This window comes from Pygocentrus nattereri, chromosome 2, assembly GCF_015220715.1.
Source record: "Pygocentrus nattereri isolate fPygNat1 chromosome 2, fPygNat1.pri, whole genome shotgun sequence".
NCBI lineage: Eukaryota > Metazoa > Chordata > Actinopteri > Characiformes > Serrasalmidae > Pygocentrus > Pygocentrus nattereri.
The window spans coordinates 6,089,138-6,115,920 of NC_051212.1; the positions used below are offsets into that span (position 1 = coordinate 6,089,138).

The 26,783-nt window shown below is 41.7% G+C and overlaps 1 protein-coding gene across 3 annotated transcripts; it reads right to left on the reverse strand.

The window, feature by feature from the left end:
* Nucleotides 1-235: 235 nt before the first annotated feature.
* kiaa0232 (KIAA0232 ortholog) lies at nt 236-25,481 on the reverse strand. 3 transcript variants are annotated; one of them, XM_017685050.2, is made up of 8 exons: nt 25,418-25,481; nt 18,471-19,011; nt 16,215-16,355; nt 14,555-14,624; nt 14,354-14,441; nt 10,860-14,211; nt 4,382-4,490; nt 236-1,253 (listed from the first exon to the last, which is right to left on the reverse strand). In XM_017685050.2, exons 2-8 carry the CDS (start codon nt 18,705-18,707, stop codon nt 1,237-1,239), a joined length of 4,014 nt encoding a protein of 1,337 aa, XP_017540539.2. In that variant the 5' UTR covers nt 18,708-19,011; nt 25,418-25,481; the 3' UTR covers nt 236-1,236. The 3 variants fall into 3 exon arrangements, with proteins under 3 accessions (XP_017540539.2, XP_017540540.2, XP_037388523.1); XM_017685051.2 differs by lacking the exon at nt 25,418-25,481 and adding an exon at nt 23,563-23,651; XM_037532626.1 differs by lacking the exon at nt 25,418-25,481 and adding an exon at nt 22,531-22,582.
* Between the last annotated feature and the right edge of the window lie 1,302 nt (nt 25,482-26,783).

Here is a 26,783-nt window from a genome sequence, read left to right on the forward strand (position 1 = left end):
TGTACTCAACTGCAGCTGCTACACAAGTGTGTATAGAGCACCTATAGCACCAAATGTTTCGTGCTACAGTTTTCAAACAAACAAAAAAACCTTAACCATCAGGTGTCCCTGTAAATATAGCTATAATGTTTTTTTTTTTTTTTTTTTTGCAGTTTTACATTATATTTTTATGAAGCATCGAACGCCTGAAGGATAGTAGATACACATCTGTACCCTAAACTGTTAAACACAGAACTCAAACTTCCAAACTGATGGCACACCGTCTCCTTTCCCGTTACAGTTTAATACTTTTCTTTTTTTTTTTTGCGTTTTGGGAAAAGTTTGGTGCATATTTCCTACCTCACAAACCAAAACAACTAAAGTTTCAGGGAAAAAAAAAACAAAAACAAACAAACAAACAAAAAAAAAACATTTTGAGAAATATCTTTCAAAAAAAGATGGAAGATGGGAAGATATTTCATAAGAGACCGTCAAACCGGCTGCATTCGTGAGATGGAAGGAACGCCACGCCTCGACTCGTTGCTACGCTCTACGCGCTACGGTGAAGAGTAAAGGAATCGCCGCGACTATAGAGAAAAGACGAAAACGAGAGGATGAGGTCATGGGGCTTTTTTCTTGCGACCTTGTTTTTGGTGGACGTTACGGTTAGGTCATAGAGCGGTTACACGGTTAGGAGTGAGAACTAGCGTGACAGCCACATGCACGATCAGTGGGACACCACAGCTCTAGTTATCCTAGGTCAAACAAAAGAAAAAAAAAGAAAAAGATTAGCAAGAAACCTTACATTGGGGTTCAAGTAGAAGATCACTTATCACCTGACTCTGTACTGTCAACTAAAGATCATTCGTATCATCTAACTGACTTTTTTCGTCATCAAAATGGATTAACGTTGGAATACACAGACTTCAAACAAATCTAGAATAAATGCCCTCGGGTAGAACATCGGTAGGCAGCCCCCCCATTCTTTTAGTTTGTTTTGGTTGATGGTGCTGACAGAGGGCTGAGGTGAACTCAAACTGAACGAGTATCAAAGGGGGGGTCGGCTGAGGAGGCCTTCCTCTGGACGCTGCGGGCCCAGGGGTCTGCTGTTCTGATGAAGGCCCTGCTCCTGCTCCTGTTCCTCCTCCTCCTCCGCTGGGTTCATGTGAAAAAACAGGACGCGGAGGAGGAGAAAGCAAACGGCTGAAGCATTACAGCAGGTTCTGCGTCGCCATGCCTCTGTGTTGAGCAGCAAAGTCATATGTTACTGCTTCCTGAAGGAAGAAAGACGGAAAAAAAAACACCACGTGCATTTATAGCTGAACCTTCTTTCCAAATACAGAAACCCAGTAGAATATTACAATAACAACAATATTAACAGTAATAATAAATAGTGATCATTTATATGCCTATTATTCACTTTAGGTCTAAAAATATCCAAGGTCTTTAAGCTTTAAGATGATAAAAATACACTACTAAAGTTTAAATACACACGCTGCAGATTCATACTGGATTAAAATCTCTCCACAATTATTACCATCAGACTGTAAAACTACACACTGCAGATTCATACTGGATTAAAATCACTCCACAATTATTACAGTCAGACTGTAAAACTACACACGCTGCAGATTCATACTGGATTAAAATCTCTCCACAATTATTACCATCAGACTGTAAAACTACACACTGCAGATTCATACTGGATTAAAATCACTCCACAATTATTACAGTCAGACTGTAAAACTACACGCTGCAGATTCATACTGGATTAAAATCACTCCACAATTATTACAGTGAGACTGTAAAACTACACACACTGCAGATTCATACTGGATTAAAATCACTCCACAATTATTACAGTCAGACCGTAAAACTACAGGCTGCAGATTCATACTGGATTAAAATCACTCCACAATTATTACAGTCAGATTGTAAAACTACACACGCTGCAGATTCATACTGGATTAAAATCACTCCACAATTATTACAGTCAGACTGTAAAACTACACACACTGCAGATTCATACTGGATTAAAATCACTCCACAATTATTACAGTCAGACTGTAAAACTACACACTGCAGATTCATACTGGATTAAAATCACTCCACAATTATTACAGTCAGACTGTAAAACTACACACACTGCAGATTCATACTGGATTAAAATCACTCCACAATTATTACAGTCAGACTGTAAAACTACACACACTGCAGATTCATACTGGATTAAAATCACTCCACAATTATTACAGTCAGACTGTAAAACTACACACACTGCAGATTCATACTGGATTAAAATCACTCCACAATTATTACAGTCAGACTGTAAAACTACACACGCTGCAGATTCATACTGGATTAAAATCACTCCACAATTATTACAGTCAGACTGTAAAACTACACACACTGCAAATTCATACTGGATTAAAATCACTCCACAATTATTACCGTCAGACTGTAAAACTACACACGCTGCAGATTCATACTGGATTAAAATCACTCCACAATTATTACCGTCAGACTGTAAAACTACACACACTGCAAATTCATACTGGATTAAAATCACTCCACAATTATTACCGTCAGACTGTAAAACTACACACTGCAGATTCATACTGGATTAAAATCACTCCACAATTATTACAGTCAGACTGTAAAACTACACACACTGCAGATTCATACTGGATTAAAATCACTCCACAATTATTACAGTCAGACTGTAAAACTACACACACTGCAAATTCATACTGGATTAAAATCACTCCACAATTATTACCGTCAGACTGTAAAACTACACACGCTGCAGATTCATACTGGATTAAAATCACTCCACAATTATTACAGTCAGACTGTAAAACTACACACACTGCAGATTCATACTGGATTAAAATCACTCCACAATTATTACAGTCAGACTGTAAAACTACACACGCTGCAGATTCATACTGGATTAAAATCACTCCACAATTATTACAGTCAGACTGTAAAACTACACACTGCAGATTCATACTGGATTAAAATCACTCCACAATTATTACAGTCAGACTGTAAAACTACACACACTGCAGATTCATACTGGGTTAAAATCACTCCACAATTATTACAGTCAGACTGTAAAACTACACACACTGCAAATTCATACTGGATTAAAATCACTCCACAATTATTACAGTCAGACTGTAAAACTACACACACTGCAGATTCATACTGGATTAAAATCACTCCACAATTATTACAGTCAGACTGTAAAACTACACACTGCAGATTCATACTGGTTTAAAATCACTCCACAATTATTACAGTCAGACTGTAAAACTACACACGCTGCAGATTCATACTGGATTAAAATCACTCCACAATTATTACAGTCAGACTGTAAAACTACACGCTGCAGATTCATACTGGATTAAAATCTCTCCACAATTATTACCGTCAGACTGTAAAACTACACACGCTGCAGATTCATACTGGATTAAAATCTCTCCACAATTATTACCATCAGACTGTAAAACTACACACTGCAGATTCATACTGGATTAAAATCACTCCACAATTATTACAGTCAGACTGTAAAACTACACACTGCAGATTCATACTGGATTAAAATCTCTCCACAATTATTACAGTCAGACTGTAAAACTACACACACTGCAGATTCATACTGGATTAAAATCACTCCACAATTATTACAGTCAGACTGTAAAACTACACACTGCAGATTCATACTGGATTAAAATCACTCCACAATTATTACAGTCAGACTGTAAAACTACACACTGCAGATTCATACTGGATTAAAATCACTCCACAATTATTACAGTCAGACTGTAAAACTACACACTGCAGATTCATACTGGATTAAAATCACTCCACAATTATTACAGTCAGACTGTAAAACTACACACTGCAGATTCATACTGGATTAAAATCACTCCACAATTATTACCATCAGACTGTAAAACTACACCCACTGCAGATTCATACTGGATTAAAATCACTCCACAATAATTACCGTCAGACTGTAAAACTACACGCTGCAGATTCATACTGGATTAAAATCTCTCCACAATTATTACCGTCAGACTGTAAAACTACACGCTGCAGATTCATACTGGATTAAAATCTCTCCACAATTATTACAGTCAGATTGTAAAACTACACGCTGCAGATTCATACTGGATTAAAATCACTCCACAATTATTAGTCAGACTGTAAAACTACACACACTGCAGATTCATACTGGATTAAAATCACTCCACAATTATTACCGTCAGACCGTAAAACTACACAAGAGTCTACAAACTACATGAAAATCACAGATCACTTAAATTACAGAAACTCCCTGGATAAAACTAACCCAGGTTCAACAGTGCTTCAGACTGCTATTGTGTGTTCTTACCTGTGCACTGAGACCCTGAAAACATGGATGAGCAGAGAGTGTTCTGCCACCAGCACTCCTCCGGCTGGCTACTCCTCACACTCTGCTCTCCAAAATTCAACAGGGGAAACTAAGGAATGAAGCAGATTAGAAAAAGAAAGAGTGCATTAGAGAAAAAAACGTTTCATGTCAGTTTAAAAAACTTCTTGAAATGATAAAGTGCCTTGCAAACGGATGGATTCCTTTGGATCTCTATGACATGCTTTCACAAAACCACATCAAACGCATTCAGTATATTCAGCAAAGAAGCTCAGTCATGATCACTACTGACATGATTGTGTTAAGTGACCCTTATTAGTCCCACAATAGGGAACTTTCACCTCCGCATTTAACCCATCCGGGCAGTGAAACACCACATACACAATAGTGCGCACACACACACACACACACACACACACACACACACACACACAAGGGGGCAGTGAGCTTGCCCAGAGCGGTGGGCAGCCCTATCCACAGCGCTAGGGGAGCAGTTGGGGGTTAGGTGCCCCAGTCACGTATTGTCAGCCGTGGGGATGAAACCGGCGACATTCCGGTCACATCGCTGGTTTCTTAACCTCCAGCCCACAACTGACCGTTTTTAGTTTTTATTTTTCTTTAAGATTAAGGCAGACAATCGTTTAAAAGAAATGATCTGCACAGGACAAATGCTCACATTGAACCAATAATTCAAACTGATCTTTGGTGACGTGCTCATTGTACTCTAGCAGAGCAGAACATTGGGACAACACTGGGTAACTACGTTTAAATTTTACTCGTTTTACTGCATTTGTAATACTGTATACAAATAGAAATGTTTCTCCATAATGATAATTCAAGTAGCTCTAGTCCCAATTTCTAGTTTATGATTACTAGTGCATCCGTAACATTCACTCAAGCTTTAAAAAAAAAAAAAAAAAAAAAAAAAAAAAAAAAAAAAAACCAACCAAAAAATAAATAAATAAATAAATAAAAAAAAACACATTCTCAAGACGAAATTTCTTAAACCCGCTTAGGCCTATGTTTTCATGAAGATTCTGACTCACCAGTGCTTTATTTGGGATTTGTTCTTAAGCAAGAACAAAATCTACACACACTGTAGAGCACAAAGGTGGAAAAAAAAAAATGCAAAGGTGAGAACAGTTCTGCACTTCAAGTACATTTTTCGTTCATCAAGGTGCAAACAAATGTTCCCTCAAACGTTCTACAGTGGTTTTAAGGTCTGATTGTGAACCTGAAATCAGTTTTTCCAGGTGAAAAGTTGGTATTTGTTCCTTTTCATAACCGAATGTTTTAAAACAGAACAGCAGAATAAAAGTCCTGGAGGCGAGGCGAGGCGGGGTGTGGAGTCAGTACAGCTTAGAACAGATCATTTCAGTGGATTATGGTTCAGTTGTGTTCCCTGACTAAAGGTACTGAGATGGACTATTGAGGGTCCCACCCCAGTACCTTTATTTCTGAGAGTGCAGGACCTTTCTCAAGAGCACATATGAGAACTTAGGAAGAGGTTTGTGAATAACATGTAAACAATAAACAGTGAATAAAACACACCGTTAACATTAATATTCAGAAATATGCTGTTCTCACTTAGGATTAGTGGTTAGTGTAGTTTAAGTACTTGCCCGTTCAGACATTAGCCAGGTTTCCATTCAAATGTTTCGCAAATGTTAAGCAAATTCAGTTTCCATCCATCCAAGACGCAGACTGCCATGATTAGGAGTTGCACCAAAACAAGCAAGATGAAGAGTTTTTGGTTTAAGTAGAGTAACCTTTACAACTATTTGGCATCTTTCTATGGCCACGTTTGCAGCTCAGAGATGACGAGCAGCGGCCCAATCAAACAGGTCTGAATTCTCTGTGCCACCTTGACAATCTGCCTTGCATCTGGCAATGCAAACGCACCATATAATTCTGGCACAACGCTGTGTGTGATTAAGTGACCCTCATTAGTTCCACGATGGGGAAATTTCACCTCCGCAATTATCCACGGCACCTGGGGAGCAGTTGGGGGTTAGTTGCCTTGCTCAAGGGCACTTCAGTCATGTACTGTCGGCTCTGGGGATCGAACTTGCAAGGCTGGTTCCTTAACCTCCAGCCCAAACAAGCTTTGGATCAGGCATTTCAGAACATCAAAAGCAACCTTCGAAAAGCTAACTGCCACCTTCTGACCATCTGTAGGGGCAATCGTCTCTTTCTTACGGCTTGATACGTCACTGTTTATGGGGAAAACCCTTTTTCCATCACCTTTTTTTTTTGCATTCTGGCTTTAGCAATGTTCTAACTTTTCCCACCTCATCCTGCCGTAAAAACACCCAAATACTGCAAGTTTTGCGACTTTCCATTTTTTTTGTGTTTTCATTATTCACAAATAACTGGAGGATTGAACATTTGCTATTAGGTTCTTAATGTTATTCCTGTCCTGGTGGGACAACAAAGTTAATCTAATCTAATCTACTGTACACCAACTAGCTCTGTTTCAAGTCAACCACACTCGTCTTTCTGAGGGCCACTCATCATGAATTTGGATTTGCACCTTGAGTAAAACACATTTCAAGGAATCTTAGAAAGAGAAAGATATAAATGAAGCAGGGGTTGCATCATACCACCCCAGTGCTGGGTGGGCCCTGTCACTGCAGCAGAGTTTGTAATCGTACTTAGGGCTGCCACACAAACATTAATGACCAGTAAGGATGCCAATCTTAAAAAGCTAATTCTGACAGCTGATAGCCAATGACTGACAGATTTTATTTTCTCAATTTATAAGCCAAAAAACATCACTTTCACGTCATCATTTCATCTTTCATGCCATCATTTCATTTCATCACTTTCAACTCAAACAGCAGAAACTCAAAGCTTTGAATGCTATAAACATAGTTTGGGTACACAACTGGCCAAAATGTTTTGTAGGTTGGTTTCTGTTTTGTGCACCACTTCAGCCTGTACTGCTGTCACAAGTTTTTGAAAAAGGGGAAATTAAATCATACTGGGCTCACAAGCAGCACCACATTCTCACCACAAGTTTTGCCTTATTGTCTATGTCCATGTTGCTGATTCTCAGCACATTAGTGCCAACATATTCACTGGTACTGATAAATCAATTTATCAGTCAGGCTTAGGTCACATGTGCTGCGGTATGACTGTGTTCAAATTCACAACGTTTTAATGCAGCTTGAAAATCAGTAGCTATTATGTAGGATAGTACAGTACAGACCAAGCCAACAATTAGCTTCACAACAAAAAGTCCCAGGTTAACTAGCTACCCAATGCCACAAGAATAATGACAGTATTCTAACGCATCACGTATATCAGAAATCAATCAATAATATTTTCCGGTAATTAACTGCATTCACAACGCATTTGGGGCAGTCGTGGGCTGGTGTTTAGAGAACTGGCCCTGTAACCAGAAGGTTGCCAGTTCAATCCCCAGCACTGACAGTACACGACTGAGGTGTCCTTGAGCAAGACACCTAACCCCCAACTGCTCCCCAGGCGCCGTAGATAGGGCTGCCCACCGCTCCAGGCAAGTTTGCTCACTGCCCCTAGTGTGTGTGTATTCACTAGTGTGTGTATGTGGCGTTTCACTTCACGGATGGGTTAAATCCGGGTGGAATTTCCCTGGTTGTGGGATTAAAAAAAGTATCGCTTAACTTTGTACATACTAACTACTTGGGCGACAAAGAAACTGTAATGAAAAACCAATGAAATGTGGGTCTATGAATAGCTTTTAAATCAAATAAGATTCCTACTACAAATAACTTCCCAGCATTATTAACGGTCGGACAGGAAGATGACCACACATTTGTGCAGTGACCACACTGCGACTGCATGCAATTTCCCTTTTACACCCTGTAAAGAATGCAGTGCCAGTACGCCTGAAAAATTATTCGTTAAAAATACTTGAGAAACAAATTGCTCCTCTCCGTCATGCTTTCCTGCAAGCTTCCACCTGGACAATATAGATGCTTCAAACCTTAAGAGGCAAGGTCAAAAAGGGCATGCTGAAAACAATGTACCTTTAACACAGTTTATTCAAATTTTACCGATTTACACTATTAAATTTACCATTATGATTGTTTTTGTATTTGACGTGTCAACATTAATTTTTTTAATCCCTGGTCTCTGCACTGGCTCAGCTACACTGTAAATGGGCGTCACCCTCAATGTACTTAAGAGTTTAAATAAAGACTGATCACATTCCATTGTTGGAAAACTTTACTAAATTGCATTGCATCAGTGTATTATTGTCAGCTTTGCACATAAAGCTCTTATAATTCTAGATATAATTGAACAGAGTGTACCATACATAAGTTTAGCCCCAATCTACCTGTTGCAGACTATGCTCAGTGCTTTTGATGACTGCTTGTTCGGCGGTGCAGTTTTCCCAGTTTGCGAGCTGTAGAAGACACACCAATATTTTCAAATATAACTTCTCTGAGTGAGCACCGGCTAGATGTAGTAGTAGGAGCAGAGATGAGCAGCAGCCAATGAGAGAATAATCTCAAATACTGACAGACAAGCAATCAAAACAAGAAACATGGTGAAGGGGTTACTGTAGAAAATGTGTCAACATTGACCGAGGCTGCTGCGCAGCACCACCACGGTTGGGTTTTGAGCCTCTGGGAGAATTTTCATGGCAGCTTCCGCCTTTGCTGCCAATGGCCATTCGCACTCTGTATGGATTGAGGATATGAAGGAAAGTCTACAGGGAAAAGACTATGACTGCCACAGAGCTCTCAAAGGGAAAGATCATGTAGTGCTTGAGCCTCACCTGCAAATGCTTGTGTTTTGTACACACTACCACATCAGCAAACTACAGGTCACAAGAGATAGACATCATGTAGTGAGCAGTTTAGGTATTCCCACATTTTTAAAGTCATGCAGCGTCCACTAAGCTTTGAAAACAGAAAAGTCTCAGGACTGGAGGAGCGTGCAGGTTAAAAAAAAAAAAAAAAAAAAAAAAAAAAAAAAAAAAAAAAAAAAAAAAAAAAAAAACACAAGCGGGGTATTATGTAGGCTAGGGCCAGCCAAACCCATCACCGGTGATGTGCCACCCTGCAGAGCATAGTTCCTACACACTTGACTCTAACACAGATGTAACTAAAGGGTGCTGATTAACTGGAACTGGAGTATGTTACATCAGTGTTTTCCCAACTCCAATCCCAGAACTCTACCTGCACTGCATTGTTTTGTTTTTTTCCCTGCCCTGGTACAGCCAATGTAATACAAAGGAGTCTCCATAACTGGAGTTGAGAGGTCTGTAAGGTAGCAGAGTTGGCCAGGCAAGAAGTAGGCTAATCTGATCAGCGTTAATCCTGCCAGCCGTTAAAAAGCAAGCTTTAGCACCATAACTCTTAACTCTCTTTTGTTCATGAACTACAATACTGGAAAACTCAGATATCTGATACGAATGTGTTTTTTATTATTTGCACCACTGTGATAAAGTGACTCCTGTCTTTAAAGTCAGTGATGTGGCCTGGGCAAGAGTGGTGTTGGGGAAGGGGAAAAAAAAAAAAATCTGTCTGGACAAAGTGACTCAACTCAAGAGCTTAACCCGTTGTTCTGTACCTTGTTTTCCAACCACTCAGAGGTCAGGAAACCGTTGGAAACTTTTGTAGTGCTCCAAGTGAAAGATTCAGGGAGACTAGCTCATGTTAATCCTTCTTGGTTTACGTGTAAAAGTGGTTCAAGTTGAGCTGTCCATGGCTGTCAGCACACAGGGGATTATGGGCTTTCAATTCATGCATTACAGCAAGTAGTAGAAGCAACCACTCACATCTTGGTGTTACCCAAATATCACCATAGATATCAAATTTCGATTAATAGTTTTGGAAATTTCATAACACCCTCATCTGACAAGCACATAACTGGGGGACAAAAATCTGGTTATCAGCTAATTTGAGGCTGACCCTGATTCATCTTCTACCATAGCACAATGAATCTGTATAATAGATAAAGTAGAAAATCAATAGAGTAACATATGAAGGAAATGTGTTAACCTTCAAAAGGTCAGATTTTCATCCTTCTTTTCATCTGTATTCCAGGGTCTCTGTTCATTTGACAGGACCAACGGAAGCAAATCATTAACGGCCATCAGCTCATGTTCACTCCCCTGAAAATCCCATGATTATCATGGAAATCTTCTTGCTATGAAGGTTTTGGAAATTTGGCATCCGTAGATATCAACTACGCACAGTAACATAGTGCCTCATTCACCAGTATCTTCAAAACTTTTTTCTTAAATTTGTCCTTGAGAAAGGTCCTGAGAAAAAGTTTATATTAGATTTATGATGTGTTCTTAAACCGCAGAACTGTTTGCACCTTTGTCCTCTTAAGGGTGTGTAGATTCTGATCTTTCCAAGAACAAATCCCAATCGGTTGGGATTTGTTCTTAGAAAGGTTGGTGAATGACATCCACTCACATTACCATTGGGTCACACAAACAAACCATTTGTTTACTTACCTCATGCAACTCTTGAACCATATCATACGGTTTTCCGAATTCTAGAATCTGGCTCGTCCCGTCGCACATGCAAGCCTCCCTTTCTGTGCAGGGCTCGTCTTTCTGAAGCGTATCCGCCGGCACTTCGACATGAGTGCTCGCCTCGGACACTGCTGCAGATACACCTGCAATTTCACAGTCTAAGCAAATCTCCTGTTCTGCAGTCGGCAGGGATATACCCCCGCCTTCCTGTGAATCCAGTGAAGTCTGGGCACTCTTCTCCATGCCAGACTTCTTTAATCTGGGTAAGAATTTACCAGATTCCAGTTCAGACTTCCCATAGTAAGGGCCCTCGCACTCTGCGTCCTCCTCCAGGGGTTTAAGATCTGCCTGTGGATCATCAAAAGGGTCTGTCTGACCTGGAATGGGAAGACTCATTTCCTCTTTTTCAGACTCTGCGTCTGACACACTGCACCAACCTGGAGACAGTTCAGAGGCAGATATGGGCCGAAAGTGAGTCCTTGGGGATATGCGGATGGCCCGATACTGAGTACGGTTTATGCCGTACAACCGTGGACAGAAGGGCTCGTTGTCCGATTCCGAGCACAAAATAGACTTCGGCTTAAACCCTGGGCTAAACGAAGCCATGTCCTCAGGTTCAAAGGAGCATTCCACATGCAGGACTTGAGAAAAGGGGTTATTCAGATCCAAGGACGAAAACGGGTAATCCAGTCCTTGCTCCTCTCCACAGTAGCCTCCGCAGGATCCAAGTAAATCTTCATGGAAGATAACAGAAAATCCCTTATTCAGTCCATCCCCTGCCCCTTTGTTTGCCTGATCGTTCTGTCCAAAGGACACCAAAGGTCTCCAGAGGGGCTTATGGCCGGGAGCAAAGCAACTGCCTGTGTTCATGAACACATCTGTCCCTGCAATGGTTACCACATCAGAGGAGGCTGCTGCACACTGCAACAAGCTGCCACAAGTGTCACCAGGCGGAACCACAGTCCATTCCTTGTCATTGCTTAGGGTCTTCAACTCCCCGTATACTCCTCCTAGAATAAACGACGTGCTGTCCTTATCCGAATGAACATCCCAAGGTCTAGCAGGTGTTGTATAATCCCCTCCATCTATCTTGGAGACTTTATTTTTGGCCAGTCCTTGGTCCTCTTTCTGACTCTCCCACAGGTGGTACTCTGAACGCTGCACAGCCTTCTTCTGGACAGGTTCGCCCTTCACCTCAACATCAAGACAGCAGCACTGGTAGTTGGGCGTCTCCTCTGAAAACAAGTTCTCACTTGCTTTCTCCACTCCAAGTGCTAATACACAATCTCTGTCTCCAATAGCCATCCAAATGTCTTTTATTATTCCTGAGCTGTAATCATCACTTTGTTGGTTTGCATCATCTGAAAACAAAGCAGTGTTGTACTGTTTGCTTTCATCCTGCTCTAATGCAATTCCACAAACAGACTCCAATTTAGACACCTTGTTGAAGGTCTGGTTGGACACTGTGCCTACACTCATTTCGTCTTGCTGGTGACTTGGGTTCTCCTGCAAAAAATCAAGAATTTCTTCCTCCAAATATGAAGCTGGGATTGGAGGAATTATGCAGCTAACCTCCTCGCTGCCAAATTGAGCCAACTCATCCACCTGAGCACCGATTTGCTCGCTGTCTGAGCGCGTCTCCTCAGAGTGGGACCATGGACTACAGGTCCTTGTCGACAGATTAGAGCAGTGTTCAGTTTCATCAAAGGCACTGTTTTTGGTCCAAATTAGCAAACGGGACTGTTTGTTTCCAAGGGGATCTAGACAGCTACTTACATCTACATCGTCGCGACTCGGTGTAAGCGACTCGCAGGGAAAGGGGAAAGCAGAGCTATCACACTGCAGCTCAAAGAGTGAGAAGCAGGAGTTTAGAGCAGACGTGCTTCCACTGGCTTCTTGAAGGTGAGGTTCCCCGAGAGCCCCAGGAAGCCTGTTAATGTTAAACGGCGCACTGCCCAACACTGGGGAAAGTCTACCTGGAGAGTCACCTGCACAGCTTTCTCCTTCCAAATCCTCAGAACTAGAAGATGAGCAGCACTCCCACACATGAGCTATGTTTTCCATATCTTGCGTGAGGGTCACGTCAGCTCCCAAAGCTCCCAGAGAATCCACCGTTATTGCACTTTCCCCTTGCAGCTCAAGGCCATCTAAAACTATGTGACACCCCGTCTCAATGTTTCTCGGCTCGCTGCTCTTTTGCCGAATCATGTTTAAGATTCGGCTCTCTTGTACTGCATCTGAGGCACTAGGATCCAATATGGATTGATATATATCAACTTCATAGAAGTGAGTGAATTCAGACAGATGCTCATCATCTAAATCTTGACCATCCTCAGGAGGAGGGAAGCTTGAGGTCCCGTTCAGTTCAGTGGCCTCCTCATTTCCTTCACCAGACACTTCAACGAAGTGCCCATCCACAAATGTACCCGCTGCAAGGTATGCCCTTTGAAAAAAAGAGTTAGCGATGCAGATCCCTTGAACCCTCTCTGACAGACAGTCCATATCAATGGATGAAGCCAGGTCACTGGGGGATTCTGGTTTGCTTCGGTACTTTGTCTCAAGTTTACTCTGGCTGAAGGGGACGAAATACTCGGAGATGGGCTCGGTGTACCAAAGGGGTTCTTCCATATATTCCTTATTGTTAGTAGCCTCACCTCCAGACTCCTTCGCCTCAGCCCAGCTGGGATCTTTCCGAATCTCCCTTAATGGCCTCTTGCCTTTTTTCATGTAGTGCTGCTGTGGCTTTGAAGGGCCTTCGGTGGCACTGCAACTGCTACCTATGTTTCTACGCTCTTCTTTGTCAATAGCCTTAAGGGCCAGCTTGACTTGCCCACTGTTGCGCCCCTTTTTGCTTCTGCTGCCAACCTCTCGAGACTTGTGTCTAATCCGGACTCCTTTGCTATTAGACATTTTTGTGTCACCTTGGTTACCACTGGAGCTTGAGCCACCCTCACTGGAGCCAGAAGACCAGGATCGGGGACGGTGCCCCAAATCAGATCGGTTTCTGGCCTGCCTCTTGCTCTGGAAAGCAGCCTGATCATCGGACACCCCACTTGCACCCCCATGGTATCGGTTCTCCTTTTCTTTCTTGCTGCGCCGCTGCTGGGCCTTCTCATTAGCTGTGGTGGCACTCAATGCATCAGGCGTTTTGTCCTTGAAGACTTCACCTTCACTGGTGCAGTCTTTTGGGGAGGATGTGTCTGTGCTTGTCTGAGGGGCAGCAGATGAGGATGAGCTGGAATACGTGCATGCTTTAGCCTTGTTCCATACTGTCATTATCTCTTGAAGACAAACAGGTTTTTCTGAGAGTGGTGGAAAGGCTTCATAATACCTTTTAAAGAAATAAGAAAGATCCACAAATATATTTCACTTAAATTAAGTATTTATACACAATTCAAGACTTCAAATTCAATACAGCTATTAGAGATATTAAACAGAGCCAACTCATAAAATAGACTAAAGAAATCCCTTACATTTCCACCTGGTCTTTAGAGGATGGTGATTCAGCTAATTCAGGAGACTGAGATTCGTCAGACTTCTTAGTTGCTTGCTTTTCCTTTTCTGAAGACAATCACAGAAGCATAGTTAAGCAAGGTTTCTGATGCACAACACAGCCCCTGTTACTTGTGGACACGTTAGGCCAAACTGCAAGCGGAAGACAAAGAGCAACAAACCTTTTTGTTTATTCTGAATGTCCTTCAATTTGGAGCAAAGCTCCTCAACCAAGCTTTCGATTCCAGAGTTCTGTGAAAGAAAATGAATAAAATAGCATATCAGTAAATTGCTCGTTCAGTGCAAGTTAGCACAAACCTAAAAAGATATCACTTGACATAAGTGTAAAAGAGATGTCTGTAACAGGGAAGATTGAAAAGCTATGAGCTGTTATTAAAAGCAAGAGCATGCTCACCCATGCCCGTGTTAATTTTAGATACAAGAAAGCTAAAGATAAAAATATAGGCCTGTCAATATAACATGGAAAACACTGCAAACAGCAGTGTTTACATCAGGCAACACAATATTGTTCTATAGAAAAAAAGGTTTTAAAATCCCACAATAGTGAACTGTGTGTAAATAAGCCCTGTTTAAAGCTAGTTTATTTGGGGACAATCATATCAAACTCACAAACTGTCCAACTCACAAACACATACCAAACGAGACCATTCAACACCTCTAGAAGCTTTAAACAAAAGCAACTGAAGTTTCATTAGTAAACAGACATTTCGTACCACGCCAGTAAGAAAAGTTTCTTCTGTGGTCCTTTGCCAGTTCATTAATCATCGTGATGATATTGAGCAGCTGACAAGAAGTATGTGTGTGAAAGAAGTATGTACTGAAACTGAGCGGTGAAAAAGTCCCAAGAGGACTTCTTCGTATTCTCAAGTCTCAGGCCCTCCCCTTAACGTCACGGTTACCATCCCAACCCTTCTATGAACAATGTTTTCATCAGAACTAATCTGAATAAAACAAACAAGATCTCAATGATCTGTTAATAATACACAAAATAAGGCTGGGCAATAAGACAGAATTCATCCCGCTAACGATAAAATGTCAATATGCTTTTCTGAGCACATCATGGATATTATCACTACTTGAACGTGGACCAACTGCATGTTTTATTGCACGGAGAGCGTAATTAATCCCGTTTAACTTTAGTTCAGCTCACCTGAATAAAAGTTACTGTAAACACAGCTTTTGTAGGGTTTGCATTTTTTTTATGTGACACTAACTTTTCAAAATCTGAAAAACAAAACATTGTGATGTGGATAGTGTATTGGTAAAATGTTTTTTTTTATTATTTATTTATTTTCATTTACAAATTTCTGCCAACTTGCCAACTTACCAACTCAAGCGGTCCTCCACAATCAGAAAAACAAGAATTTTGTATTTTTAGGTGTTTCACTTTACTCACAAAAAGTTTTCCCTGCTTCTCGACACTTTCAGAAGTAATTCTAAACCATATATTAATAAAATTATTATTTTTTTTGTCCTACTGGAAGCACAAGTGACTAAACATCCCTACCTTTTAAAACACTCTTTTAAAAGTACACTGGCAATGTCAGCATTATTCTCTAATAAATACTCCAGATACATTTATTGCTTCATTACCGTTACATGCACAACTTGACTATTGGTGGAATTAACAAATTAAGCTACTGATAATGCTTCACAGGATTTGAATGGACATAAGAGGCATATTATTTAATGGCCCATGATACACGGCATAATTTATATGTATAAGTTGCAACGCTGGATTAAGAATGGGGGAAAACTTCATGCAAACTAGGAGTCACTTCAAAGCGAACAATACTTTGGTCAAGGAGCATAAACTCTTACTTCGTCCGAGGCAGAACGCAGGCATTGTACAGCGGCTTGCTTCTTCATCTCCTCCAGACTAAGGTCCGTCCCACCCTTCCTCCTGCTCTTCCCCCATTTCTTCCCCGCTCCCTTTTCCCAACCCAGGAAGATGTCGTTCTCCTGCACAGACACATTCAGAAAACTCAAGGTCACTTCAATCACACTGGCAATTTAACAAGAACTAACAAAAACTTTAAGACCTAAATTCACAGTGTGGCAGCAGTTTGCACAGCTAACTATTAATCCTAATTTTGGCTTCCTACACAAGCTCTGAGAATAGCTAGTGACAGAAGTGAGCCACAAACAGTGTAACAAGGATCCTCAGCCTTGGTTCTTCTTCCAGTCCAGACGCTCCAGTAACATTAGGCCACCTAGCAGCATGATAAAGCTCCCTCTTGTATTCACTTAAAGCCAGTTAACTAAAGATGAAGCCAAGAAAACTTTAAGATGCATGTGAATCTTGCAGGCCCCAAAAACTGTCAGTATTTTTTTTTCTGTTGGCATCATTAGTTTGATAATGACTAAAATGTGTACAACATTGTGTAAACTTAATGAAGATACAGCAAAGCAGCACCACTCAAGTGGCAAAAGAATCTATTTCTGTGTTTTGGGGAGGAGCTTGTAAGATCTTCCTGTAAGCTGCTACCCTTTTTGCTGCAGCCTAAGCTAATCTCACACCATCTTTAAAGTACACACAGTGAGATACATCAGCGCAAAATTCATCTGAACCTGAGCAGTTACCAAACCGTTGGGGTATGCTGTAGAACAGTTAGTGACTCTTCAAGACACCAACAAACTGATAACATAAAATCACAAATTCATGAATAAATGTCAGGTGTTGATCACAGTGTAGAACCGCTGAAAGGAAAGAGAACTAACTTATTAATAACTTTTCTCTGCCTTCCGTAGAGCACCGAGTTTATTATTGATATTTGTTGAGGCAAAGATCATTAGAATGGTACACAAGTTTACAGACGCCCAATTCAGCGAGACAGTAAATACCAGTCAACATCGTTTTACTTTTGTTGCTAATGATGTTGACTTAGTTTGCAGTCTAACTGAACTGGGAGTCCGTCTGTTAAATGTTCACACTCTAGAAGAGGGCCGTCAAACTTAACCAGTGAAAGGGCCATGTTAAAAAAATCTCGTCAAATCTATGGAAAAAAAAGTTTTTAATCACATCTTTAATTAATGTTGGGCTATAACCCAAACTGGCCATTGTTTATTCAAAACTGCAACAGTAAAATGCAGACACTTGTAGTAGAGCTTGAAATGTTACACGGACACTTTAAATATTAAAAATGTAAACGTTCCCAGGAGCTCAGTCTTTTAAGCCTACCCATTTGCTTGAATCAGACACCTGGCATCTTCTCTTTGCTGCAGGTTCATTAAGACTTGGGGTCAGTTTCTGAGCTGCTGAGCTGACATTGTGTGTTTATGTTGGTTAAACTGTAGCTGAAATGCATTTTGGTAATATGGCTGGTGCGGAATTGAGGAGCACATTACATTGCAGTGCATGCTGGGGACTGTAGTGCAGCACATTGCGAAACAGCTAATATTAATAAAACATTAAAGTACTTTTGTGGGCCAGATAGGATTGCGCAGTGGGCTTGATGTGGCCTGCAGGCCCTGTGTTTGACATGTGGGCTGTAGAAGAAGTGCTACTGTAAGTTTTTCAAAAAGGAGACCGTTCATTTTTAGGAGACACACATAGTGTAGTTTTCCTTCAGTTCGCCTCCATGAGGCACAGGAGGAGACAACAAAGCCAGTAGAGCCAAGTCATGTTCTCAAACTGTGTTGTTTGCATCTCATGATGAGGAAAGATGAAGTGCTTAACTTAATAAAACTGTGATTTTATAACTCATTTTGGACTACTGTATTCTCATCTAGAATAAAATAAATAGCACTCTATGTAAGCTAATTTATAAATAATTACATGCTAAAAAACTGTGAAGTCAGTGGGCCACTTGCACAAAACAGTGTCTATCCCAAGTTAAAAATTAAATGGGCTAAATTCAAAACTGTAATTTAAAAATTTGCAACTGTCAAAATATGCTGACCTCAAATTAAACTTACAGTTAAGGATTATTTTAAGTTTTCACATGAACATCTTCCTGAAGAGATTTTACAAAACTCAATTAAGATAAAGAGAAAACAATGTCAAAATTCACTCAATACATTAATACTGGCCCTCTTGAAAGGTTAGGAATAAGCCACCAAAGGAAACCTCCATACCTGGTCCTGCAGGTCATAGTCGTAGCTGTCATGCAGCAGGAGGCTGAGGACGTATCGGGTGTAGATCATCGCATCTATGCCACATTTCTCCAGCTCCTGGCCCAGCCAGCTCTGCACTGGGCCCAGAGACTGAAGCAGGGACATCTCCGAGGGGGGCAGCGAGCCCAGCACGGGGTAGGGCCGCGATACGCTCTCAGGGGGGGCAGGACCGGACGACTCTCCGCTGACTGGACGCATGGAACTTTAGGTGGGAGCCATTCTTAAGTGCAAGGGCATTCTCTCGGGTAGGTTCGAGAGGGGGCGGAAGGAGGCCTGAAGGGGAGAGGATTCACTCCGGCTGGACGGACAAGGAGAGGCCTACATGAAGGTGCATGTAGAATTTTTTTTTTTTATTATTTTTTATGATATTAGTAGGAGAGGTGCTCTAATCTTCAGGCATGGTTAGGACAGCTGGTAGCTGGCAGCTTACAGGAGAACACAGAGCATGCTCTGTTTCAATCAGAGACCTTCATCTTGGAGGACAGCTGGCTCCAGGAATCACCTGACAGAAAGAAAAACACAGATAAAATACATCTGATCCACGGTATAACAGTAGAAGCCACTATTCTACCCATCCCGCTATTTCAGAGCTGCAGAGTGTGAGGGCTGTAGCACTAAAAGAAGTGCTCTGTAATAACTGTAAAAATTCCAGTGTCAGGCCAAGACGTATTGATCTTGAAGAGCTAAAAGATGATTGATCATATGAGGGATTTTGTTCTGCCATTAGCTCAGTTTGAGTTTACAATGATTTGGCTACAGCGGTCATTTCAGGTGTTTTAGCGTTCAGCTGCAGTATAATTAACGTTCGACTGCTCTGTCAAAACAAGCTAGTTTAATTAACCTGGCAGCAAACCAGATGCACTATCCAGTTCCATCAGAATCAGCTCAACTGCAAAATAATGACACACACTGAAATTTGCTATTTAAAATTGAGCAAGTATCGCACTTTATCACCATCTGTTACAATATTACACTATATCCAGTTTTTAACCCCACAAACGGGGAAATTCCACCCCCGCATTTAACCCATCCGCGAAGTGAAACACCACATACACACTAGCGAACACACACACACTAGGGGGCTGTGAGCACACTTGCCCAGAGCGGTGGGCAGCCCAATCCACAGCGCCCGGGGAGCAGTTGGGGGTTAGGTGTCTTGCTCAAGGACACCACAGTCATGGACTGTCGGTGCTGGGGATCTGGGGATTTTGTGCTGACGTATTTAAAAAGCTCTATGTCACGCTTGGCCTACGGTCAGCAAACTACACGCTTGGCAAAATAATTGTACACTGAAATTATTATTGGATAGGTATTACAAAACGGATAGTTCCAGGCCTAAAATCCGAATGGCTGAGCCGCGTTGAAAGCCACTGTAAAATACAAGACATACACACACCTATGACCACCTCACAACAACTGAACTCTGCATAACTGCGTTATAACATATGACAAAAAAATCCTTATGCTGTTAACGGAATAATCTTTGACTCCAAAATGCTGCGTGAACCACTGACTGTAGTGATGAAGAACGAACCCATTTTTTGTTTAACTTGAGGAGCTGACAACTTTTTTTACTAAAACTAGGCTGGTCAGTTAACAGGCTAAAATATAGCTCACATGCTAAACAACTCCATCACCAATACCACAGGCTTGAATTAAAGTGCTTACAACATGTTTCACTGTACGTTTCTCCGCAGTATAAAAGTCTAAAGAATGTCACTTGAATGTCTTACATGCTTCAAATGTCTGCGCTTCAGTCAGAAGTCACGTCAAACTCTCAAACGGCTCCCTACCCCCTAAACAGTGTGCTAGCTATGTGCACTATATGTTAAGGGTGAATGTGTCTGAATCCCATACGAATATTTCTTGGCTCTACTTTGCTCTGTTGGGCTGCAGGCTCCAGTATTTAAATTCCTACGTAGTGCACCATGTAGGGAGCAGGGAGCCGCTGGACTGGTTCTCGCGGTGGCAACTTGGTGAAAGTATTTATAAAGCCAAGGTTCTCGCCCTAAACAGTGCTGTTACCATATGTTCACTGTCATACGACAAAAAGGTCTTCTCCTCTTTCAGGCTCTCTGCTTCACCCACCCTGGGATAAAATCCCAGTAGCGCATGGCCTCTCGTGGGTTACTGTTTTATTGAACACTGGCATACTATAGATCATACTGTACCTTCTACACACTGTGTGATCATGAGAAACAGCACAGAATGAAGCAGGGCTGGGCAATATGACAACATTTTCTGAAGATATTGTATCATCAGTACTTGTAGACAGCGACCCTGCACATTTCATTAGAAAGGGGGCAGAAATCATGCCATTTAACAGGATTTAGTGGCAAATACTGAAGAAAAATCATCGGATTCCCGGTTTTAGAAGGCGTATTTTAAATATGTAGCACCACTGGCTCTTTTTTCCTCTGAAAAATGAAAATTTCTTGAAGTAAAACAGTATTATTTTTGCCATATTGTCCACCTCTGGAAGGAAGCTAATTGGAGTGAGTAGAGTATTGTTTACTGGCTGTTAAGACGCGAGCGACCCTGATCCTCGTTATTTGTGTACTCCGTTTCACTTTCGCAGACGAGGTTGGTTTGCGGCTGAGGCGAGTTATACGGTCGCAGCCTGCTGTGGTTGGCACTCTATTTACATTTGGAGAGCTGCTCTTTGTTGGGCATTGTTAGTGTGAAGTGTGTGATATGTGGTCCATGTTAATGAACAGCTTTGTTGTTGATCATCACCTCAAGAGTGAACGCTTTCCTATCACAATGTAGTCACCATTTCTGTATTAAATTTAAAAAAATAAAAACGCATTTAAATGCATTATCGTTCTCTCCAACCTTATTCATTCCTTATCACTGTAAAAAAAAAAAAAACTAGGGTAAACAAAAAAGCCTGATGTACATCTGGTGTTTTTTTCCGTCACCTTATCGTATCTTGTTGTGACACTTCTATTGCGACACACACCACGCTGTGAAAATGCTGACATTGCAGAGCCTTAGCTACAAGTGAAAAGCATTGTAGGAAGGTGTTTTGTGTATAATTTCGGTGGCATGCCGCTCAGGCTTAGTGGCAAAAAATATACTTGAAGTGTAAAGCTTGCCATTTGAAAGGTGGCTTGTTTAATCAAACTTGAAAAGCTCTACCGTAGATCATAAAAGTGACAAAGTTTCCGTTTTGTCCTGTTAATTGTACCTCACTGACAAAGGCTGTGGATAACAAAGCCAAAAGCCCGATCATTTAAATATGCCTGGATCCGCTCCGATCCTGATCTGCTGGACTGAATCGGGACATCTTTACTTCATACTCAAGCAAAAAGCACAAAAAAATACATTTTTTAAAAAAACATATCAATACTGTGCCAATTATGTAACTCCAATGACTGTATAGAAAACAATGCCCTGGGTTTTAATTCCTTCTGTACCCTGAAGAACCATCTGTTACGTTCCGCAGGACAAGGGTCCAGGGTTCTATTAAAAACTGCATGTTTTATTACAAAGAGAACATCACTTCTATCACAGCTTAAAATAACGGTGCAGCCATAAAAACAAAAAAACAAAACAAACAAAAAACACATTTTATCATATTTTTAAATTGTGGCACTACTGGGGCTTTTTGTCAGCACCAACTTACCAACCAAGACATCATGACTGTGATCATGTTTTGTGAAAAGGTCTCCAAGAAACATGACGTTATATTTTTTACCATAGTGCCAACCTCTACTCCTGACGTCCTACATGTTGTATGTAGTCAACAGAACTGAACGTCAGTTTGAAGCTGCACTACGTAACACTAAAATAGATAAATAAGTAAAACAAAAACACATTCAAATACGGCGAGCTTTGCGCTGCTGTGAGCCCCCCTATAAAGCCTGAAAAAAATCGTTTGAACGTCAGCGGCATCGGGTCGTACGTTTTTCACACCACGTCATACGCCTTTACGTATTAACGCCACACACAAATCTCACGTCCTCTCAAAATCTACATTATACTGATGAAACATAACGATAGCAGATAATTCACTCACATCCTCAGGAGATCCATCCTTCGCCGAGTTTTGAGTTCTCCCTGAATTTTCTTGCGACGCGCCGGCGTATCGACTAATTTTACTGCACACATGAATTACACACAGTACCAATATTTCCAAATCTGCCAATGAATCATGGCCACTTCTTTTCACCGCAAGATCACATGCTATGCTTTCAGAACAGGGACACATCTCTTTCTGGTGAAAAAGACACTCTTCCCAAGCGCATAGAAGTTCAGTTATTTTAAAAACCACTAGGTCTCAGATTAGGACTGGGCAGTATGGCAGTACAAATCCTTATCATGATCAATTCTGTCCAAACGCAACACGCTTTTCTGAACATACTGTGTACATCGCCAGTGCTTGAACACTGACCAACTGTGCATTTCATTAAAAAGAGCCAATATGTGTGTGTCTGTATATTTTATATATCATTTTTTTTTTAAATGTAGCACTACACTGGCTCTTTTTTCCTGTTCCAACTAAAAGAATATTGTGCATCATGAAGACGTCTTCAGGTATTGCAGCATTACATTTCCATATTGCCCAGCTCTAATGTCAACCGCACCTCCCATAATATCAACATCATCTCAACTAATGACTTTTGTGTACATACAAAATAGACTAATTGTTTAAGACGTGATGACACACGCACCGCACACACCACCAATATTTCCAATATGTCAATAAAGCGTCTAATTTTACACCAATATCACAACATCGCTGTCGTCGGAGGAAAACCTCGCACTTCACAGGAGAAGGAAAAGAAATGCTTTACATTTAATGCAAGTCAATGGAACCAGGCTTTTTTTCAAAGTAACTTTGGGTCATTTGTCTTGGTCCATTCAGGGTAAATTATGTCAAAAACTGAAAAACTTTGAAAGCGGAGATACGAGGTTTGCTTCCGACAACAGTGAAGGGGGTGAAAGGGCTCTCTTTTTGGTGAAAAAGACTCTCTTCTCCAGTGCACAGAATTCCAGCTATTCTTCAAACCTTTGATTTTACATGTGCTACAGGAAAAAAGGTGCTCACAGCGAGAAGAAACATTCCCACGCTGCAATGACGTCCAACCAGCTTTTTCGCTTACAGCAGACGAACCAGAGCTACATGCCGAAACGTACCTAAAACACACAATTAAAAAAATGTGGCTTTGAGTGCGGCAGCCAAAGTACGCAGCCTATTTCTCGACACAGAAGTATGCATTTCCCCATACCAGAGTATCTGTTTCCTCTAGTGTTCCTGTCCGGCGGCCCTGAACAGGAGAGCTGTTTAGCTGTCACCGGTGGGCGTGCCGGTCCCTCAGTGAGGCGGACACGTTTTGGGTAAAGCTCAAAGACACCAGCAAAGCCTGATAAGGAACTTTACTGTCAGAGCAATGCGCCAAAGGGGAACAAGCCTGGTTATCTGTCTCATTTTAGTTTCATTTTCAGTGGGCAAATAGAAGGAGCCCACATCTGTGGTCACTTGCAGTGCACCCACACATTTTACCGGCCTTCAGATCAACATCGAGAGCAAGAAGGACAAACTGCAACCAGCCATTTGTAAACCGCAGTCATAAATAAATAAATAAATAAAAATCATACAGTGAGGCCCTGTGCCCTTGTAGCCTGCGTGTGTGCGTCCCTTCATACGGCTGAGTTGTACGTGCACACACACCAACCTCTCAGCCGGTAGTAGCCATTACAGTCCCGGGATATTTATAGATTAACTCGTGTTAGTGCAGCTCTGACACTGTTCAGGCTTTTCAGGCACTCATATGAACCCTCTGGGAACGTCAAACCCACCTACTGTACAGGTTAAGCGGGAAAATATCTCGTTCTTGACGCGAATCGTTGTTTATGTAGGGCCAAATGACAGCTAAGCAGGTCTGGCGTAGTTGTGTTCAGCGCTCGGCTCATCCGGATGAGCCAGGAATCGCCCACCAAGCCTAAGAGGAGTGAATATTTGGGCATGTTTTGGGCTCTATTTTGCGTCTGGGATGAGCAAAGTAGGCTACAGACACATAAATAAACCGGTCAGGTGACCAGCTAACGTTAAGCGCTATAGACAACACATTAAAATAATCAGAAAAGCGAAATAAACGCGACAGCTTCTCTCTCGAAGCTGCTGCAAAGACAACATTCACAGTGCGCACGAAACCAGAACGCAGGTTATGTCAACGTTACAGCGAGCCGGCGACAGGCTGAGCCAAGCTAGGCTCTGTTTTAGTTGGCATTTAAGAAGCAGGCCAACGTATAAGACCATGACTGTAGAGTAAAGGGACCGAGTCTGCGAGATATTAAGCAGAAATTCGACTGTCGCTGCCGGTGAAAGCGCATTTTTATCGTTTATTTTGATTCCGAATTTAGCGTTAGCGCTAACGTAGCTTCGGCTGCCTATTCGCCATGGTTCTTGTTCGAATTTCACCGGTCCACCTTAAACAGCGCGGCAGCTACATTCTGGCGCCGAAGCGTCGGAGCCGCACTACCGCCCCATTTAAGGTGGAACGGGAAAATTCGAAGAAGACGCTGGAGAAGGACCGAAGGCCTGCTAATCATTCACTACACCGCCTAATAAACCTCCAGTCCGTTGTTTATCCCCCACAAAAGTGGCCCACGACCACAACCAACAGCACAAAACGCCCAGATTAACCGCGGCTCGTAACATTTGCGGAGTTTAACGGCTTTTAGCTGGAGGTCGCTGTCCGCTAGTTAACATCCGGGCACCGCAGCCGACCGCCGTTAGCTCGGTTCGGCTAGCGCCGTCGTATTACACGGACGTTTAAAAATGTTCCGAAGCGGACACAAACCGCGCTTCCGACACAAACCAAAGACCGCAGTCGAGAAACAAGCAGCCACCGGACAGAGAAAGCGGGACAATAATCTGTAATAAAAGTGTTATTTTTTACCTGCCGTTAAAAGGAGCAGAAGCGGTAACTTCTCTCCCGCTGCGCGCCTCTCACTCCGCCGTCTCCACGGCAACAAGCCGAAGGGCGACCGCCCTACTAATGAGGGGCCGTGTGCCTGCGCCGCGCACGATTGCATCAGAGGCTGAAATAGTCCGTGTTGTGAAATCGCCGGGCCAGCTAAACAGCTCCTAGGTGGAGGCTAACGTGGCTGATATGACCGTGTAAAGAACCCTGATGGTGTAACAGGTGACCAGTGGCTGATTCTAAATGCCTTTGATGGTTTCCTATTGGGATCTAAAGGGAAACTAGTGGTCTCTACTGGAAACCACGAAGCCAAAAGAAAGCAAAACTATGATGTTTTAATGATAATGGTTTCTAATGGTCCTGTTTCCATTAGGTAATGGATTCTAATGGCCCTTTTTCACTTCTAGTGTAAGTCAATGGAACCAGACGTCATTTTGGGCCATTTCTTTTGGTCAGTTCATCGTCATTACAGACAATGTGTCACTGAAAAATCATAATTTATAATATTTAGTATAGTATACCTCATTATAGGTATGGATTGGCTGTGTGGAGCTACAGTGAGAACATCAGGCCCTTGATTATTCATGTGGGTGGGTTTTTTAACGTTGGAACAAATTAAAATGGGATTCTACCGATTCAGAGGGGTTCGGTGTGAAGTGGTTCAGACGTCTTTACAGTGGTGTTGATGGGAACCAGACGTCGCCATGACTACAACACAGATATAGACACTTTATTTACCGTCCAGAACCACCAGAGAACCTACACAAGCTTTATATGGGATGTTGATGATGGAAAATAGTGGAAAATCTGGAATAATCAGTTTTCTTTGGGGACTATTTTGCCTCATAACAGCCTGCATGTCTCCCTCCACCATGAATGGAGTTTACATATATGTTTTAGGCCAAAATCTTCAAAAAAAACTATCATAAAACAGCGTCTCAGTCATCAGGCAGCAAATTCAGAACCACTACAGGTGGACGTCTGGTTCCCATCACCACCACTGTGAACAGTTCTGACTGAAGTTCCTCTAGAGCAGAGCGTTTCACACCAAACCGCTCCGAACCGCTCTGTTTATGTCTCAAATGTTTAATTATGCAGGAATCTGGAAAAAGAAGGAATGTTATGTTATTGTATTATTACAGAAATGTTTTTATATAATTCAGTTTCAGGAGAAGACTACAGATTAAAGGGCCCATATCATAGAAACCCAATTTTTCCTGCCTGTTTTTGTAAAAATTAATTCATACAGTGCTAATAAAGAGACTTTGCTGCAAAAACAGCCGGCTTCAAATTCACTGTTTTTGTGACATCACAAAAAAAAAAAAAAAAGTTGACATATTCC